Source organism: Natrix helvetica, assembly GCF_964273705.1.
Source record: "Natrix helvetica genome assembly, chromosome: 1".
NCBI classification, from domain to species: Eukaryota; Metazoa; Chordata; class Lepidosauria; order Squamata; family Natricidae; genus Natrix; species Natrix helvetica.
The window spans coordinates 227,968,948-227,989,728 of NC_138548.1; the positions used below are offsets into that span (position 1 = coordinate 227,968,948).

Consider the following 20,781-nt stretch of genomic DNA (forward strand, 5'->3'; position numbering starts at 1 on the left):
ACTGGGAAAACACTTTAGTTGTGCTATTACTGCTATCAGGTTAAGGAAAGGAATGCTAAGGTTCTCCAGGACAGTTAAAGATTGAGACATAATGTTTGTTCTTCAATTGCTTCTTAATGCTTACTTCTTATGTATCTTTTGGAGATCAAGCTGGTGTAGATGAGTGAATCCTCCTTTGTATTATCCTTAAAACAATCTGGTCATATAAGATGGTCTGAAAAAAAATCTGATCCAGTAAATTCCTTGATCCAGAAGAAACCTGAATCTCTACTCGCTGCCCAACAGCTCTATACTACACTTATTATTATAATTAAACTAGCCATTAACCCTGCATTCCCGGGTATTTATTTATAGGGGGGAAATATCCGGACCAAATGTAATTTCTAATGTTGGATTTTCCCCTTTACCAGAGGGAGCCCCCTTGTGGTGTACTGTGAAGCGGTTACCATGGCAACTCCACTGCGCTGTACAGTAGAAGCCATTTTACACCAGTACAGTAGAAGCCATTTTAAGGCACAACAGGCTGTATCATAACAGAACACCCCCTCCCTTGAGGGATATTAGGGGTGTCTTACCCCCTTTTTTCAGACAGTAAGTCATCTGTGTACCAAGTTTGGTTAAAGTTGCTCAAGGCTTTCTAGAGTTATGCTGGAACATACACACACACACACAGAGTCGTGTGTGTGTGTGTATGTGTGTATGTATGTATATGTATATGTATATGTATAAATAATTACTGGAGATAAGCCCCCTGCTCTCTGCATGATGCCAAAATGATCAGTTAGAGCTTGCACAGCACTTCTGTAGTTTCAGAAATAAATCTATGTTGCACCCCCATTTGTCCTGTACCTAGAGAAGAATCTTTTCTCGTCCCTGCAAAATGATTTGGCATTTTCGTGTACACAATCAGTGAAGCCTGAAAGTCAGCATTCGGGGCTCAGAGCGAAACTTGGCACCCTTACTCACAACTCTTGCTCTAAATGTTTTTGTTCTTATCTGTTTGGCTTGTTTTATTTTGCTGGGGACAGGAGTACGCAGGAATCCCACAAGGGACAGGAGACTGCCGCACGTGTACTCTTCAGTGCTTTAGTACGGGAACTAGGACAAAAATTCGCCGCATCTGACGAATAAAGCTGATTTCTAAAAAAAAAAGATGCATATGCCGAGAGATGAAAAATAAATGAAAACTCTGCGGTAATTTTTTTTGGGCATGGAATCAAACGCACATCAATATTGTATATACATTTGATATAATGTCTGATGCTGAAGGCCTTGAAGGAGAGTTGGAGGGAAAATAATTATGCCTACAACTTCATTATTTTAAGAGGCATCATTTTTTTGTTTTTACTCCACACTGGAGTTTTGTACATTGTACCCTAATCATTTCCCCTCTTGTTTTATGCAGCTCTCACATTCCTCTTTCCTGGCACTTATTTTCCATTAATTCACAAGTAATCCTAGACTCACAACCACAACAGGGCCCAGAATTTCAGTAGCTAAAGGATGCAGTCATTAAGCGAGTTCTCACATGACCTGATTCTATGACCATTTTTCCATGGCCCTAAAGTGAATCACATGGTCGTTAAGTGAATACAGCTTCCTCAATTGATTTTGCTGGTCAGTTGAGAAGATCGTAAATGTGAACCTGGGACTGTAAGACACTGCAACCATCATAAATGTGAGCTTGTTGCCCAGCACCTGAGCTGTGATTATGTGACCATAAGCGGTGGTATGATCATTGTTGCTTTGAGAATGGGTCGTAAGTCACTTTTTCTCTGTTTCTGTTGTAATTTTGAACCATCATGAAATGTGCAGTTGTAAGTCAAGGATCACCAGTAGTTGGGATTTTAGTCTTCTAATTTCTTTTCATATGCAATTTTCTTCTTGCTGTCATTTCACTCTTACTCACAGCTGTGTTTTGTCAGTGTTCATTTTTTTACTAAGACCCAGAGTTGACACAACCAGATAATTGTCTGTCTCATACTCAGAACCTTTTTAACACTTGTGTATATTCCACTGATTGTCCCAGTACTTAATCATAAACAATCAGATAACTTCTGTTTTTTGATTACCGTATTTTTCAGACTATAAGATGCATTGGTGTATAAGGCGCACTAGGATTTTGGAGAGATAAATAAGGGAAAAAAAAGGTTTTGTCCTCCCCAGCCCCCAGAAGCACTCTGCAGGCTTCAGCAGGGCTGGGGAAGGCAAAAACACCTCAGTTTTTGTAAAAAATGGGCAAAAGAGGAGCTGTTTTTCACACAAATGGAGGTATTTTTGCCTTCCCCCAGCGCTGCTGAAGTCTGCAGACTGCTGCTGGGGGCTGGGAGAAGGCAAAAACACCTCAGTTTTTGCAATAAATGGCCCATTTTTCACAAAAATGGGGTGTGGGGGCGGGGCCTTGGGAGGCCAAAAATGGTTGTATTTGGTGTATAAAACGCACCAACATTTCCATGCTCTTTTAGGGGAGAAAACGGTGCATCTTATACTATGAAAAATACGGTAATTCCTTTGTCATTTATACATATAGCCAGTCTTAAGATAGATATTTGAAACAAACCAACCTATTTCTAAGTTTATACTCAGCATCTTTTGAGTATATTCTGATTGATTCTTGGGCTTCAAAATGGCTCCGTCTTTTTTTCTGTACTTGTAAAGCTTGTTCCCACAAATTCATTCATTCTTATCACTGAACTCCCCCCACACACACACCTGGATTGCATTTGTTCAGTATGTTGCACATTTTCCCTCCAAACCCATCCTTGATTCTTCACTTATCACTGTTTAATGCGCCGTAACAGGCAACTAGGGGTCTCTCCCGTTACTTGCCCTAGCTCAGTGATGATGAACCTTTTTTGGCTCGTGTGCCACAAGTGGGGGGAGCGCAGGTGGGTCGAGTGCGGGCATGCCGCACCCATAATGCAACGTGCGACCCCCCAGTGCGCCTGACAAATGGCTCTGCGTGCCACTTGTGGCACGCGTGCCATAGGTTCGCCATCAGGGCCCTAGCTGCTGCCCACCTAGCAGTTTGAAAACATGCAAATGCAAGTAGATAAATAGGTACCACTTTGGTAGGAAAGTAGCAGGATTCCGTATGCCTTTTGTGTATATGCTGGCCACATGAACACAGAAAATGTCTTTGGACAACACTGCCTCCCTCAGCTAAGAAATGGAGATGAGCACTGCTCCACAGAGTTCCATATGACTGGACAGGGGAAATCCTTACCTTTATCTTTACCCAACAGGCAACTAGTGCCAACCTATGAATTTTGACTTTTACGCAGGCCTAAAAGAATGGGCAGTATACATTTTTGCTGTTTTTTTCATAACTCAACCTCCTTCTTCACTTCTGCAAAGGTATTCATCAACTCCATTTCATAAGATCAGACTATCTTTATTCAAATTATATGCTTGCCTTTTGCAAATATACAACATATCTGCTTTCCTTTTTTCTCCTTATAATTAATTAGTTCATGTCTAAACCACTTTATTTTCATGTCTAAACCACAGTTCATGTCTAAACCACAAAAGGAAAGAGTAGACCAGTCTTTGTGGTACCCAAACCACATGCCACATTCCCTGATAAGGAGTCAGGTTTGGCTCATTTTGGCCAGGATGCATCAACTCTAGCCAGATAATTTTCAAGGGAGATGGGCAGTTAAAAATATGAAATGTAAATAATAAATAAGTAAAGAAATAACTATATAATCCAAGGCTGCTTATGTTATCTATTCTATGTCTCTGCAATCTAGCAATAAAATTCAAGCCAAGGCACTGCGACATGTCCCTACCACCAATAAAGAAATAATGCAGTCTCCTAACATGTTCTTTAGCGTAGTCTACGCTAAAGAATTTACCAAGCTAGGAGCTCATGTCCCAATTTCACCCTCACCCTGCCTGCCTTTAGGTTTCTTAGACAAGTATGGTATAAAACAAAACACATTCTCCCTCTAGTGGCCAAGTTTATCCTCTCCCCTCCTATGCAGGGAAAGAAGAGTTAGGATTTTTTTAACATGATAAATTTGCATCATTTGCTGACTGGGAAATGTAGTTTGCAAATGTTAGCCTCTCTTTCTTTGGAAACGCCCACCTTATAATCTGAGGCTTAGAAAGTCGCCAGAATGAATATTCATTCCCCACAGCTTCTGATTCCTCAGTCGGATAAATTTAAGTATTTTAGCATAAGTGAATTTCTTTCCTTCCTGCGACTGCATAACCACATGTTCCAGGAACCATTCCCATATTGTAGGGAAGCAAGTCCAGATCAGAGGTGGGTTCCTACCGGTTCGGCCCAGTTCGGCCCAGTTCAGCCGAACCAGTAGTGGTATGCTGGCCTGGGTCACGGAACTGGCAGCGACCCAGGCTGGCCACACCCCAAACTCGTTCTCTGGTCCTCGCCGCCACCATCTTTTCTTGGAGTTGTGCATGCGGAGAACAATTTCCACTGAACTGTGCATGTGCATGGAGCATGCATCCAGCGCATGAAGCGCACACCATACACATGAGCAAACCGACAGTAACACCAGCTGAAACCCACACCTGGTCCAGATGTACAGTCAGGTGTGATGCTGGCAGAATGTTGGAGTCAATCCTGCCTCTCTAGCAGTATACTGGTGTGGCAAACTTAGTTGCCCCTCCTGTTATGTTTTATTTTCTATGTAATCATGTATGAACTGCTAATCATCTTGTGAGAAGTATTCAAGAATTATTTCATTTATGTTCCACCCTTCCCTTGAAGAAGTTGACACATATGCCTTTCCTCAATGAAACCTATTAGACATATATGCAATAATAGAAATACAAAAGAGCATTGGTGAAATGACGACTTAAAGTCTTTCTCTCATGAAATGATAGCAATCGAGGTTTTTTTTTTATTATTTCTTTGATAAAGAGCCAGTTCAAGGGGTGGCAAGGAGCAATGCAGATTTTAAATCCAGTAAATTGTAGGCTTAGATTCTTCCAAAACATTTCCCAAAACCTCAGGTGATTTGATGATTTAATAAAATGAAAATTGAGAAATCAATAGATGTTTTAAATGAATACATTGCCATTCAGCAGCTTTCAGCAATCCAGACCCTCGTCGCAAAGGTGCTTTTCCAAAGAGGCAACTGGACTTTCTGATTATTCTTTGAAGAAGTTTCGCTTCTCAAGATGAGAAGCGAAACGTCTTCAAAGAAAAATCAGAAAGTCCAGTTGCCTCTTTGAAAAAGCACCTTTGGGACAACTATGATCTGGAGGACTGAGGATCTCCAAAATGCCAGGGTTTCAAGTAACACCCCCAACGAAAGAAGACTCCAAGGCTTGAAGTTCCTCAAAGTTCCATTTTATTACAGATGTCGTATTGGCACATCTGGGAAAACCCAAATCTGAACGCTTCCAGGTTTTCCCCACCCGAACGAAAGTTCAAGTCCCTGCCCAGCACCCACATGTCCATCACATGGTCCAATCAGGCACCATCCAAAACTGGAGATGCCTCCCAGTCACACCATCACAGCTGCAAGGCAAGGTGTCCTTGACTCTTTGACAAAAGAATGCTATTTTGACAATATCTCACCCATACTCCATATAATTTCCCCTCCTGTTTTCCCATAGTAGACACTGTGGCAGGCCTGAAGGCCCAATGTAAAAGAGGCTTCCAGGTCTGACACGTAGACATTTAGCAATCCAGATTCTTCTTGCATTATATCAAAATGTCCGAAAGGAATGATTAACAATTTGTTGGTCTAGAATATTGATACAACATTCTGCCCAGGAGGTCAAAAAAAGAAAAGCATTTACTAGCAATTATTAAATCAGGTTCAAACCAGAATATCATTTTTTTACACTTTTGCCCTAAAACCTGCCAAATCTTTCTTGCAGTCTGAAAGACAACTGCCTTTCAGCTAAAGGAAGAACCCATGCCCTTGCCAACATTTTGGAAAGCTCAAGTAATAATTTTCTGCATGTGCTATATATAGAGAGGTTTTTTTTTTAATTAGCCCTAATGGTAATATAAACCTTTGAATATACACAACTGGGACCAGAATTTCCATTGCAAAGCAAGGAGGTTGTTAAGCGAGTCATACTGGATTTTATGGTACAGTTAAGCCAATCACTGCAGTCGTTAAATGAATCAGGTGATCATTAAGCAAATCTGGCTTTCCCCATTGATTTTGTTTGTTGGAAGTCGGCTGGGAAGGTCACAAGCTCACATGACCCCCAGGACGCTGTAACCATCCTAAATACACACGGGTTGCCAAGCCCCCAAATTTTGTTTTTGTGACCGTGGAGATGCTGCGGTGGTTGCAAGTGCAAGGATGGTTCGCAAGTCAGTTATTTTTCAATGCTGCTGTCATTTCTAATGGTTGCTAAATGAATCATTATAAGTCAAGGACTACCTACAGAGTGAAATGGAGTGCTTGCCATCAAAAAGAGTGAAACTGGAACCATTATTTGTCTTTTCAGTGATGTGACACAGAAAAGCATTCCAGGCCAGACATTTGTCACTAGGTTTTCTACTTTTCCTTTTAAAAAGAATACATTGGGCCCAGAGGTGGGATTCAGCAGGTTCTGACCAGTTCTGGAGAACCAGTAGCGGAAATTTTGAGTAGTTCGGAGAACCAGTAAGTACCATCTCTGGCCCCGCCCCCATCTATTCTCTGCCTCCCGAGTCCCAGTTGATCGGGAGGGAATGGGAATTTTGCAGTATCCTTGCCCTGCCACACCCACCGAGCCACGCCCACCAAACCACCCCCACATCACTGGTAGTAAAAAAAAATTGAATCCCACCACTGATTGGGTCCTTATGAATGCACTGGTGCACATCTGGAACAAAAAATCTGAACTGGAACTTTTTCGTGCATTTCTCCCCCATGGCCCAAAACTATAAGATCCTTTTCCTTCTCCTCCTCCTCCTCCTCCTCCTCCTCCTCCTCCTCCTCCTCTTCCCTACTTTTTTCATACTAGACACAAATAGGAATGTGCATATAGACACTTGACAATACAGTCAGATAGACTAAAACATTTCTTGCCTAGTGGTGATGCATTAACTTCCGGCATTGGCATTTTCTAGGCTGCCAGCCAAGCTTATGTCTGCATTAGGAAAACATATGTATCCCTGTCTGGGACTAGCCTGGGTCACTGCCGCCTTTCACATGCATTGTGCTGTCCACATGGACCCAGCAAGATGTCTGTGAAATAGAGAAGGAGCGGGAGATGCAATGATCGTGGATTAAGGACAGCTTACCCTGCTCAACAGATACAACTTGACACATTTGATCCAGATAGCGCAATAAAGCCTCCATGTTTTGCAAGAGGCCTGCCAGTGAGCGCTTGTTCCTGAACAGAAAGATAAGCTTTTGCCTATCTTTCTGTCACACGAACTTCCTGTCTGCAGATGGGTAGTGGCTTTAGGAAATAACTTCCCAAAGCAAAAAAAAAGTTTGACTTGATCCAGGTTATTTACTTCAGATTCATCTCAACACTAAGCCACTACCAGGTTCAAGATTGCTGGAGAATGTGTCCCACTGATATCCCAAGAAGGGTGAGATGTCACTCGTGAACAGATACACAAAAAGAGTTGTAGGTCAAACAAACAAACTGTAAAACAAAGCAGGCAAACCAAGCAATCAACCCAAAAGACACAAGAATTTTGTACCTTTCTATCGCAAAATGGCTGGTACCATCCAGAGAGCTTTTATAAAAGCTGACAATATATGCATATGCATATACACAAACACACACAAAATTATTTATTGGATTTTTATCCTTCCTTTATTAGTTTATAAGAGGGGTGAAATGCTCTGAGGTCTACCGGTTTGCTTCATGCGCGCATGCACACCGCAGGCACTAAGAAGCCTTTTCTGAGTCTGCAAAGGTAAGTAGAAGTGGGGGGAACAGCTGTGCCGCGCAATTTAGATTTGTTAGAAAGCAAGTTTTCGGAAGCAGGGGTGGGTTCCAGCCAGCTTTACTGCTGGTTCCCTTGTGGGTGTGCTTTGCACACACATGCGCAGTTCAATTAAAATTGTTCTGCATATGCACATAACTTAAAAACAAAATGGCGGTGCTGATGGCACCGACTGGCAAACCAGTTCAGGGGCATGACAGGCCTGAGTCACTGCTGGTTCCAGCAACCCACGCCACCGTACCACTGCCAGTTCGACTGAACCAGGCTGAACTGGTAGGAACCCACCTCTGGCCGGACGTATTTTTTTTAACCTTTTTAAAGCATTTTTTTACTACCTATTCGCCCGAACCGGTAGTGAAAAAATGCTAAAAAAAAAAGTTCCAACGATCAGCTGTGCGACAATCGTCTGTGCCACACAATTTCTAGCAAATATAAATCATGCGGCACAGCTGATTGTCACATAACTGACTACTGGTTCGGGTGAACTGGTAGCATTTTTTTTACTACCAGTTCCGATGAACGGGTAGCATTTTTTAACTACCGGTTCAGGTGAACCAGCCCGAACCCTGTAGCATTTTACCCCTGGTTTATAGGTAACTTAGGGAGGAAAAAGTACACAGTACTCCTTCCTCCTCCTGTTGTCCCCAAAACAACACCCCCTGTGAGGTGGGTTGGGTTGAGAGAGGGAGTGCCCAAAGTCACCCAGTCTGTTTTCCTGCCTAAAGTGGAAATAGAATTCACCACCTCCAGGTTTCTATGCCAGCACCTTAACCACTAGAGAACCAAAGTGGCTCTACAGGCAAAGAACTATGCTGGGTGGGGATCATGGGCAGTCAACCCATGATCCCCAGCTCCTAGAGCAGTGATGGTGAACCTATGGCATGCATGCCACAGGTGGCACACGGAGCCATTTGTCACGGCATGCGAGGCCCTGACTGGGAGCTGAAATTCATGCGCGTGCTGGCCAGCTGTGTTCACCTTTTTAAAAGCCATTTTTCGCCCTCCCCAGGCTCCAGAAGCTTTATAGGAGCCTGGGGAGGGCGAAAAGAGCCTCCCCCGCCCTCCCAGACGGCCTCCGGAGGCTTCAGGGACTGTCCAGAGGCTTCCCTGAAGCCTTCGGAACGCTTAAAATAATCCTCCGAGCAAACCGGAAGTCACTTCCGGTTTGCTCTGAGGGTCGTTTTAAGCGTTCCAAAGGTTTCAGGGACCGTCCGGAGGTTTCCCTGACGCCTTTGGAGCGCTTAAAACGACCCTCCGAGCAAACCGGAGACTTCCAGTTTGCTCGGAGGGTGGCTTTAAGCGTTCCGAAGGATTCAGGGAAGCCTCCGAAGGCCTCTGGGGGGGGCAGGGGAGGCTCTTTTCGCCCTCCCCAGGCTCCTATAAAGCCTGTGGAGCCTGAGGAGAGGGAAAAAAGCATGTAAAAAGGGGGGGTCACGCATTGTGCGCGCATGCGCACTGGGGTCACGCATTGCATTATGGGTGTGGCACGCCCGCACACGACCCCCCTGCGCTCCCCCCACTTGTGGCACGCGAGCCAAAAAAGGTTCGCCATCGCTGTCCTAGAGGGAGCCAAGCTGGAGAGAAAAACTCATGAAGGAGAAACAAATGTTGAGATACAAATCACTTATTTTTCTTCCCTAGAATGGGATGAATGGAAATTAAACCGTCACATAAGACTTTGGACAGTTGAATTGCTTTATTACGGCCACATGGTTACTTTAATACATTATGCAAAGGAGAGTTTGACTGATGGCTGGGATTATTCTAGCAATGATGAATGATAGCAATGGACGTACTCCATTTATTCTGTTTACACATATTATTAGATGCTGTGTACTTGTTGGGTGTTTCCCCCTCCCTTTTTCTGATAACTCACATTAATAAATGTGCCTCCTTCCACCCGCCTTCACCATCCTCCCTTGCAGTGAGCGTGGCAGCTTATACCGAGCTCATTTGTGCTTTAAAGACTCTCCTGAGATACAATGGCAGGAGACAGCTGTGTGACTAATGAGCTTTTGTTGTTAACATCTAAAGAGTATAAACAGAAAAATAAATTACCTCCTGCCACAGAAGCATGGGGAATCTACTGTAAAGAAGAGGGGAGGGGGGAAGAGTGAGGAGAACCATCATTCAATTTGTAATGATAATTTCCATGCAACACAAAGAGCCCGTGCGTGTAGAACTAATTTAATACTCACCGGATTATACACACACAGGCTTTTCCCTAATGCAACATTTCCAATATTTTATCCAGTCCAGAGTTCATCAAGTTTTGAATGTCGAAGGGACTATATTTGCCAGCGCTTACCGTGGTACACACAGGTACCGGCAATTTGTTTTTCCATCAGGGTCCACATGATGTTGCTTTAATCTCATTCCTAGCCTATGAGTAAAATGGATGTAAGTCATCCTTCTCTGTAGGGGTGTTAAAGTAATTTCTCCTCCTTATCTGTACTGCATCCAACGGCAGTCCCCAGGTATATAAAACCAGTTAAAATTTGCTATCCTTTGTGTCAGAGGTGAAGTTAGGTGACCAGCGGCAAGTGGGATTAATGCAGTGGTGGGATTCAAAAGTTTTTACTACCGGTTCTGTGGGCATGGCTTGGTGGGTGGGACATGGCTTGGTGGGCATGGCTTGGTGGGCATGGCAGGGGAAGGATACTGTAAAATCTCCATTTCCTCCTGATCAGCTGGGACTCGGGAGGCAGAGAATAGATGGGGGCAGGGCCAGTCTATTTACCGGTTCTCCGAAATGCTCAAAATTTCCGCTACCGGTTCTCCAGAACTGGTCAGAATCCGTTGAATACCACCTCTGGATTAATGTAATGCTTATTGGCTGTTTTGGTGTCATGTGACTACACAAGCTTCCTCCAGTCAGTCTTGTTTACTGTGTTTCTGCTGCTATGTAAAAAAAAAAGGACACAATGTGTGTCAACTGCGAAAGACACAACTTATAAGGGCTTGAAATGGCATAATAATGGAATATTGGGACCTCTGTATCTTCATTCCCATTACAAATAGTCCTCGACTTACGGCCTCAATTGAGCCCAAAATTTCTGTTGCTTACAAAATATTTGTTAAGTCAGTTTTGCCCCCTTTTACGACCTTTCTTGCCACAGTTGTTCAATGAATCGCTGCAGTTGTGAAATCAGTAACACGGTTGTTAAATGAATCTGGCTTCCCCATTGACTTGGCTTGTCAGAAGGTCACAAAGGGGATAATATGACCCTGGGACACTGCAACCGCCTATAAATATGAGTCAGTTACCCTACCAAGCATCTAAATTTTGATCATGGAGATGCCACAACGGTTGTAAGTGCGAAAAATGTTTTTTCAGTGCAGTTTTAACTTTCAATGGTCACTAAATGAACTGTTGTAAGTTGAGGACTATCTGTACTTTCCAGATGGAACGTGGAGAAATATACACATTGTCATGTGTTACCTGTTACCCATATCAAGAGCAATAGCAATAGCACTTAGACTTTTATACCGCTTCCCATTGCTTTACAGCCCTCTCTAAGCGGTTTACAGAGTCAGCATATTGCCCCCAATAATCTGGGTTCTCATTTTACTGATCTCAGAAGGATGGAAGGCTGAGTCAACCTTGAGCTGGTCAGGATCGAACTCTTGGCACTGGGCGGAGTTAGCCTGCAATGCTGCATTCTAACCACTGTGCCACCATGAACTGGTGTTTGCAGTGCAATTAAAGAATGGAAAGGAATGGCACTAATTTATGGCAGTTGAGCGAGTAGGACATCTGGGCTACAATGAAATCTCAAGAGAACAAGGGGCAGGGGCTCCTTTAAAGTGGCGCTGGCAGTCCAGTGAACCATGCCCATATGCTCTCTGGAGAACCATTTCTGTTTTGAAACTAAACTGCTGCCCATTGCTATTTTGAGGACATCCAATGCAATATAGTGATTAACCTATATTCTGACCTAGGCTTCTTTAAAAAGCATGAAGCAGAGTCTTGGTCCCAGCAAAACCTCTTTTATTTACACGACTGTGAATTCCTTTAATTCACAGTCAGTAAGGCTTGGCAAACAGTCTTTCAGAGGAATGTTTATCAACACGAACCTTATCTCGCTTGGTGAGCTGCCAGATAACTAGTTTCCAAACGCAGGGCAAGGCAACACTTGGCACAGAGTCTCTTATAGTCACAAACAGAACTTTCCACTCTTGAAACTACCAAAGGAACGAATTGTTTCTTGCAAAAGCCAGTGGTGGGATTCAGCCAGTTCGCATCTATTTGGGAGAACTGGTGGTTAAATTTCTAAGCAGTTGGGAGAACCATTTTTTGGAAGAAATCTCATTCTGTTTTTTTCCCCACTTTACAGGGCTAATCCTGTAAGGAAGGCAGGAAAGAAACATTCTGGTGTTGTTTCTAGCCTAATCTTTATTGTCCTGCTTACAGAAAGTGCCTCTCCGGTTAAATCCTTATTTCATTGTAACAGCTAAGGCAAAGCGCCCATCAACTTGAATGACGTTGAGTTGGCCGTGCCCACCCAGTCACATGACTAAGCCCCGCCTACCCAGCTGGTCATTAGGGCAGAGAACCAATTGTTAAATTATTTGAATTTCATCCCTGGCAAAAGCCCACTCCCCCGTTGGCTCCTCTTTTGTTTCTTATGGGAGGGGGCAATCACCTCCAATGTGTGGCTATACTCCCAAGTCGACCCTGCTTTCTTAGTTTTTCTTGTCTTCTGGCAGCTCTGCGCAGGCTCACACTGGGAACAGGCTCCAACTGTTCTTCTGCCTCACTGCTGTCTATCTCCCTCTCTGCCTCTCACACAGAGATCTTGTATGAGCTTTCCTTAGCCCCCAGGACTGGTCCATGTTCCTCCCCAACCTCCTCACTGTCTGACTCTGCTGCCAGCTCCGCTAGCCGCCAGCGGGCCACAACAGCATCAGGCTGGAAATCAGGAGATCATGAGTTCAAGTCCCACCTTAGGCATGAAAGCCAGCTGGGTGACCTTGGGCCAGCCACTCTCTCTCTCTGCCCAACACACCTTACAGGGTTGTTGTTGTGAGGAATATAGGAAGAGGAAGGGTGATTAGGCATGTTCACTGCCTTTTTTAAAAAAAAAAATTATTGGTTTTTTAAAACATTTATAGGGAAAAGGGTAGGTGGAATGGTGTACAAATTTTGGCAGTTGCAAGTGTGGCAGACGCCTCCTCCCTCCAAACTCATAAAATACATCTATGTATAAAACATTAATACATGTTCATATAAAATCAGCATATTAATTCTAAAAATTTTTTTCAATCAGTTTATATATTATGATATATAAGCATGTTCACTGCCTTGAGTTACTTATAAAATAATAAAGCTGGGATAAAAATCTAAACAAATAAATAAATCACTAGAGTTATCATTTCGTTAAAAACTCTGTTTATTAAAGTATTTTAATCTGTTTCCTTTCTAGTGAGGTTTGCTGTAAGTCACCGCCATTCTTTTTCTTCTTTTTGTAGGGAGAAATAGTCATTATTTACTTTTCCTGACATCTCTATTCTGTTTTTGTTTTTTAAAAGTCCTTACCTACTTTGCCAGCAGCAATAAGAGGACATCATGTTATATAAACAAATATATGTGCTGCTGCTTAGGGGTAGAAATAGATGGAAAAACATTGCAGTTTCATTCCTGCGACTTCTCCATTTTATCAGTTCTCCTGCAGAAAGAATTTCACATTTTACACAACAGGAATGCTACCCGCTGCTTTTAAAGTAACCTGCCCTTTTTATGCCCTTTCGACTGCTCAGCGTGAAAACATAATTATTTTTTCTTTCTGAGGGACCAGGGAATTAAGCAACTATTTAACTTGAAAATGAGACATAGCCATTGGGTTTCTCCCCCCCCCCCTTTTTTTTTTTCTAAAGGGCAAAGGCTGAGTTTATTTGTAAAATGCTTTTTCTCAGGGAAACTGAGAAATAGCCAAAAGAGGTAGGTACTCCATAGAGCCAGCGCTGCTTTGCTTCAAGTTACTGTTGTGTATTATTTTTAATGAATCAGAAAAAAAGTGAGACTTGTAAAACATTAAAAAGTAATTTAGCAACAATATTTAGGTAGTCCTTGACTTATAGCCATTCGTTTAGTGACAGTTCAAAGTTGTGTCACTGAAAAAAGTGATTTATGACCATTTTTCACACTTACAACCATTGCGGCTTCCCCAGGTCATGGGATTAACATTCAGGCACTTGGCAACTGATTCATATTTACGTTGGGATCATCTTTTGCGATCTTCTGACAAACAAAGTCAATGGGGGAGTCAGATTCACTGAAGAACTGTGTATAAGATGCACCTTCCCCCCAGGGTGAAAATTTTGGTGCATCTTATATACCAAATATAGCTCAGGCCACCCACTGGCCCCCACACTTTGGCCCCTGCCTCCCAGCACTTTACCTCCTTGCAGCAAAGGGAGAAAATGGGCCTTGCGGAGGCAGCAATAGGCTATGGCAATCCCTGCAGCCTGAAACAACTGATCATTGGGAGGCTCTGTGTGTGTGTGTGTGTGTGTGTGTGTGTGTGTGTGTGTGTGTTCCAGCATAACTCTGGAAAGCCTTGAGCAATTTCAAGTAAACTTGATACACAGATGACTTACTTTCTGGAAACAAATACCGTGTGGGTAAGACACCCTTAATACTCCTTGGTGTGTGTGTGTGTGTGTTCTGTTACAATACAGCCTGTTGTGCCTTAAAATGTCTTCTACTGTACTGCCGTAAAATGGCTTCTACTGTACAGAGCAGTGGAGTTTCCATGATGATAGCTACACAGTACTCCACAAGGGGCCTATCTCTGGTAAGGGGGAAAATCCAGCATTAGAAATTAGGTTTGGTCTGGACGTTTTCCCCCCCCTATAAATAAATACCCAGGCAACTCTGGGTTATCAGCTAGTACAAAATAAAATATGACATCCAGCAAATCCTGCAATAATATATACAAATGTGTGTTATGGCTGCTGGGTAAAACTATTTTGCCAACATTCCCAGATTTAGAAATATTGATTAAATATTGTCCTGGGAATTTAAGTCTTTGGATATTATGCCCAATTAAAACCCTCTATAAAATAGTTTGAAGTAATATGGAAAACATATGTATTATGATTGGTATATCTTTGCCACAGAACCAGTACTAAAATTTTAAAAATTCTGGTGACTGGAGGAAATACGATACTCATGAATTTGATCAATGTCTATAGACGTGGATAGCATGAGCAACTTTGCAGAGAAATTGGATTTTAATCAATATTGAAATTTATATTGACCAAACCAATCCAGGGATGGGCAACCTTGTGAACTTTAAAACTGATGGGTTTCAATTCCCAGAACTGGCAGACTGTGGGATTCTGGGAGTTGAAATTCACAAGTCTTAAAGTTGACAAGGTTGGACACTCCTGATCTAATTTATTATTGAGGGAAGCTTGTCCCCTTTTCCTTTTGCTCTGTGACAGCCAAAAACATAGGAGTCTTTCTTTTATTGGAACCAGAGTGTGGAACAGCTGCAGTGGTGGGATTCAAACATTTTTAGTACTGGTTCTGTGGCTTAGTGGGCATGGCTTGGGTGTGGCAGGGGAAGGATACTGTAAAATCCCCATTACTTCCCAATCAAATGGGACTCGGGAGGCAGAGAATAGATGGGGGCGGGGCCAGTCAGAGGTGGTATTTACCGGTTCTCCGAACTACTCAAAATTTCCGCTACCGGTTCTCCAGAACTGGTCAGAACCTGCTAAATACCACCTCTGAACAGCTTGCCTCATGAGGTTTCATTATTTCATAGTTTAGAGACCAATTCAATTCTTTTAGATAGCCATTGTATAAAATATTACAAGATTGCTTTATTTTTCCCCTTTCTCATTTATTTTAAAAACTGATATTTTAAAAAAAATATGTTATTATATGATCTTGTTGTCAACTGTACTGAAGATTTGTCTTAGAATGGAAAATATAGAATAGACACACATTTATTTATAAACCACACAGTGGGGATCTCGTCTGTGAGGCACTTATCTTCTTCTATCTGTTACACCTCCATGAAATAAGGCACTAATTTGTATGCTACAGCTTCTGTAAAACTGCACCCAATCAAACATTGGCTTAGTGGGGGAGAGGGGTGCTCAGTACGAAGCAACATGTATTATTATACTAGCCATGACATGCCTCTGTTCCTCAAAGTGTTGCCTGCCCAACTAGTTCTAAAGCTTGTTCCACCCCCTTATTTTTTTATTTTTAGGCTGCGAAGAGTTACTGAAAGATGCTTTATCTGTTGAAAGTCTTGGGCTTCGGCACTATGAGACGGAATATGTGGATTACTACTATCAGGTAAAAAAATAATTATGACTTGTTGAATAAAGCCAAACCTCCTTTTGTTATTCTATATCAGCGATGGCGAACCTTTTTTGGCTTGCGTGCCATAAGTGGGGGGAGCGCAGAGGGGTGGTGTGCAGGCGTGCTGCACCCATAATGCAATGTGCAAAACCCCCAGTGCGCATGGTCACACTACAGGCATGACCCCCCCCATTGTTTGCATGCTTTTTTCGCCCTCCCCAGGCTCCAGAGGCTTTATAAGAGCCTGGGGAGGGCGAAAGCAGCCTCCCCCGTCCCCCCAGAAGCCCTCTGGAGGCTTCAGGGACCTTCAGGACACTTCTCTGAAGCCTCCGGAGCAGTCAAAAGGAACCTCCAAGCAAACCAGAAGTGACTTCCAGTTTGCTCGGAGGGTCGTTTTGAGTGCTCCGAAGGCTTCAGGAACCTTCAGGACGCTTTCCTGAAGCCTCTGGAGCAGTCAAAACGACCCTCCGAGCAAACCGGAAGTCCGTTCCCAAACTTCCAGTTTGCCCGGAGAGCTGGTTTTTTGCGCTCCGGATGCTTCAGGGAAGCTCATGAAGCCTCCAGACGGTCTCCGGGGGGGCTGGGGGAGGCTCTTTTCACCCTCCCCAGGCTCCTATAAAGCCTCTGGAGCCTGGGGAGGGCTAAAAATGGCTTTAAAAAGGGTGAACTCAGCTGGCTAGCGCATGCATGCGCGCTGCCCAGCTGACAGGGCAGCGCCTCATGTGACCTGACAAATGGCTCCGTGTGCCACCTGTGCCACGCATGCCATAGGTTCGCCATCACTGTTCTATATTCTTTCTGCTACATTTTCCCCATTTTTATTCACATTATCAAGTTGCAAGTTGGTGAACATGGGATTCACAGTATCAAAACAAAGTCACTGCAAGGTTGAAATGCTTGCAACTTGGGCAGCATTTCAAAGGCCAGGATGATTTGCAATTTCCAGTTTCTGCCACTCATGCCATGTACCAGAAATATGAAGGCATAGACCAAGACATGATTGGGGAAACATCTTGAACAACCGAATTTACACAGCTGAACATTCTTGTTGTTGGGTAGTCCTTTTAGAAATGCTAAGGAATGTACTGATTGAGAGATTTGTTAGGATGGAAAGAAATGCTTTTGGTTTTTTTGGCTGCAGCACAAATGATTGATACGGAAAACATATTTGAAAATTTGCCTTTTAAAAACTAGAGCAAAGCTGAATGTGCTGTTTTTTTTGACAACTAGAGATTTATAGAGCTAACTGGAAAGTCTTTAAAGCAGGGGTGTCTCTCTCAATTTCATTGAGGGCCGCATCAGGGCTGTGGTTGACCTCAAGGAACTGGAGGGCCGTGGCTGACTGGATGGATGGGCATGGCCAACTTACACCACTCACTGAGCGTGGCCAACTGGATGGCATGGCCAGCTTAACACCACTCCCCAAACTGTTGGCATGTTTCCTCTTTCCATTGGGTAGACCGGGCTGAAATGATGTGGGCCAGCCGCTTACATTTTCCAGGGCAGCCCCATGGGCCGGATCCAATCACATCACAGGCCAGATCCAGCCCACAGCTCTTGTGTTTGCCTTAAAGAATAAGCATTCTGTTGATTATTGTTACATGGTCTTAAACTGGCATGCATTTTTTTTCCCCTTTGGGTGTTGAAAAAGAGCTTCTTCAATAAGGATTAAATAAATAATTTTGTACTTTCCTTTTCTTCGGGTATCGCATGCACATAGACAATGAAGAATTTTCAGGGAACTCTGTTTTTGCCAGGGGCCTGTTTCTAGATTCTCTTGCATTGTAATCCTTTTTCCAAAAGTAGAATGGGGCATATCCAGGGGTGAAATTCAGCAGGTTCTGACTGGTTCTGGAGAACTGGTAGCGGAGATTTTGAGTAGTTCAGAGAACCGGCAAATACCATCTCTGGCTGGCCCCAGAGTGGGGAGGGAATGGAGATTTTGCAGTATCCTTCCCCTGCCACGCCCACCAAGCCATGCCCACCAAGCCACGGCCATAGAACCAGTAGTAAAAATATATGGATTTCACCACTGGGCATGTCCCATTCTACTTTTGGAGAATCTTGTGTTCTAGTGGTATGCTATGCGGGAAGTTCCTTTGACTAAGACATTTGACTAAGAATAACCAATTTTATTGTATACATGATGTACAATGATAATAAAGGCTACACTATACATTGGCTGGTCAACTGCCTTCAAAGTTGAAAACTAAGTTGCTCCATGTCAAAACTACTATGCACGTTGCCTTTCTCCAATGCTGAGCTGAAGTGCTATTCCCCTCACCCTTGAGAGATCCTGCCATCATCTCATTATGTTCCAATCATAATATGGCATAGAGCCTGAGTATTTGAAAAACCTCCTCTCTCTGGGTAGCTTCTGCGCATCCAAGGTAGATTGAGAAGGGTGGATGCGCTCCAGGTCTTTTTGATTAAACAGCGTCTCCTGCCTAGATCTGGGAAGCACACCTCCTTTGTCACTGCTCCTCGGAACAACCCCCAAGAAATTCATATGGTTCCCATCCTAGTGACATTCCCCAATTCTTTAAAGACCAGGCCTTGAGGTAAGGTGGGTACAGAGTCCCCGTTTGTTTGTTTAATATATTGTTGGTTTCATTTGAAAGTACAGGGTTAGTTTTTCTTTAGTTAATTAAATGCATAAATAAAATGTGTGTCCCTATTGCTGATCTCTAGCCTGCTGTTGTTGCAAATCCCTGCAGTGTTTGCCTTCTCTTCAAGGTAGTGGATGGATTGTGTAAGTCTACTATAACATTAGTTGGCTAAAGATGACGTAAGGTGGACTGACAGGTAGCTTGAGGCAAGATGAGAGCATTTATGGGGATATGGCTGAAACATGATGGCCAGCATGTGCTTGTTTCAGATACAATTGCTGTTACTGGTTATGAAAAGTCATGAGGGAAAGACCAGTGTGGCCAACATTTGATGTGATAAACTACACCTCTTGGTGAAAATTGCAAGAGATAATAAATTTCTCCTCTTTGCTATTTGGGTTTTTCCTGGGCAATGGCTGTAAGTAGGATTGGTAAAGGCTGTGCAATGTTTAAAACGTTTGTTTTAAAATGTTTACATTAAAATGCACTTCACCTTATCATGCTAATAGTTCAGGTCTCTTCTCCTAAACCTCACCCACCCACCCACCCATAGAAAGCAACAGCATAGGGCACTGACTTTGGCACAGCTCTTCTTGTCCCTTTGATTCCACAGTGAATTAGCAAGCCAACGTTGGGAAACTCTGCTCCAAGTTGAATCTGGCGAAGTTGGAGGTGCCCTCTCTTCCCAGTCTTAGACTTAGAGGTGGTTTAATCTGGATTCCTACCACATAAGAGCCCCAGTGGCACAGTAGTTAGAATGCAGAATTGCAGGCTAAATCTGCCCACAGTCTGGAGTTCGATCCTGACCGGCTCAAGGTTGACTAAGCCTTTCATCTTTCTGAGGTCGGTAAAATGAGGATCAGATTGTTGGGGGAAATATCAGGGCCTTGAAAACTTCTGAGAGAATGCTGTAAAGCACTATGGGCAGTATATAAGTCAGAGGTGGGTTGCTCCCAGTTTTGCCTGGTTTCCATTGAACCAGTAGTGGAATTCAGGCCTCGGCCACAGAACTGGCAGCGACCCAGGCCTGCCACGCGCCCGAACCGGTCCCCTTGCCGCTGCTGGGCCGCCACCATTTTGGTTTTTAGTGACTGCATGTGCGCAGCTCACTGTAAATTGTTCTGCGCATGCACGAAGAACAATTTACATTGAATAGTGCACACACGTGCAGCGCACATCTGGCACATGCGGGGGTTGCGAACCGGTAGTAAAACTGGCAGCAACCCCACCTCTGATATAAGTCTAAGTGCTATTGCTACAGCTATTAGAACAAGCTCCTTCCATCTGTGCTCTATGAAGAGGGTGAAGCTCAGGGGTGGGATTCAGCCGGTTCGGACCATTTCGGGCGAACTGGTAGTTCCAATGATCAGGTGGGCCTGCCCACCCACCCCTGGGCTTTACTTACCTATATACTCTCCACTGATTCATGCGGCAGAGCTGTGTTACCCTCCAGAAGTAAGTGGAACGTAAGTTTTGTTAAAACTGTGCAAGCGCGCAGAGCTCGCGTCAGGCACAGATGTGCACGGAGTACATGGAGCATGCAATCACCAAACCGGTTGTTAAACCGGCAGGATCCCACCACTGGTGAAGCTGATATTTCAACATGGAGACATGGGGAAGATTTTATTCCTCTCTTCTCTTCCGTAAGTGAATGGCACTTCTGGAGTAATAAGCCTCTTTAAATCCCATACGCTTATCTCCCTTCTGACCCCCATCATGAAAAATCACCAGGCCATCTAGTGCAAAGCTGTCAGAATCTCAGGCTCACTTGGAAGCCAAGCAAGTATGAAAGATAGTGGATTGGAAGGGGGTCTGTGTGCCAGTGGTGGAAACCAGGCTTAATTCCTGAATAAAATATTCCTACCTGTGGAAGCAGCATGAAGTAGTATTCCCAAGTTGAGTTGAGCCTGGCAAAGTGGAATAGTTACTGTACTGAGAGGAAAATACACCCAGGGATCAGATCT

The 20,781-nt window shown here is 43.6% G+C and overlaps 1 protein-coding gene across 1 annotated transcript in view; it reads left to right on the forward strand.

Moving 5' to 3' along the window:
* LOC309396575 (rab11 family-interacting protein 4A-like) overlaps positions 1 to 20,781 on the forward strand; it is a gene marked incomplete at its 3' end in the record, with an annotated part of 98,007 nt that overhangs the window by 65,086 nt on the left and 12,140 nt on the right. The window contains exon 3 of the mRNA XM_081961804.1: positions 16,114 to 16,202. Coding sequence (XP_081817930.1) covers positions 16,114 to 16,202 — 89 coding nt within the window. The remainder of the gene's footprint in view (positions 1 to 16,113; positions 16,203 to 20,781) is intronic.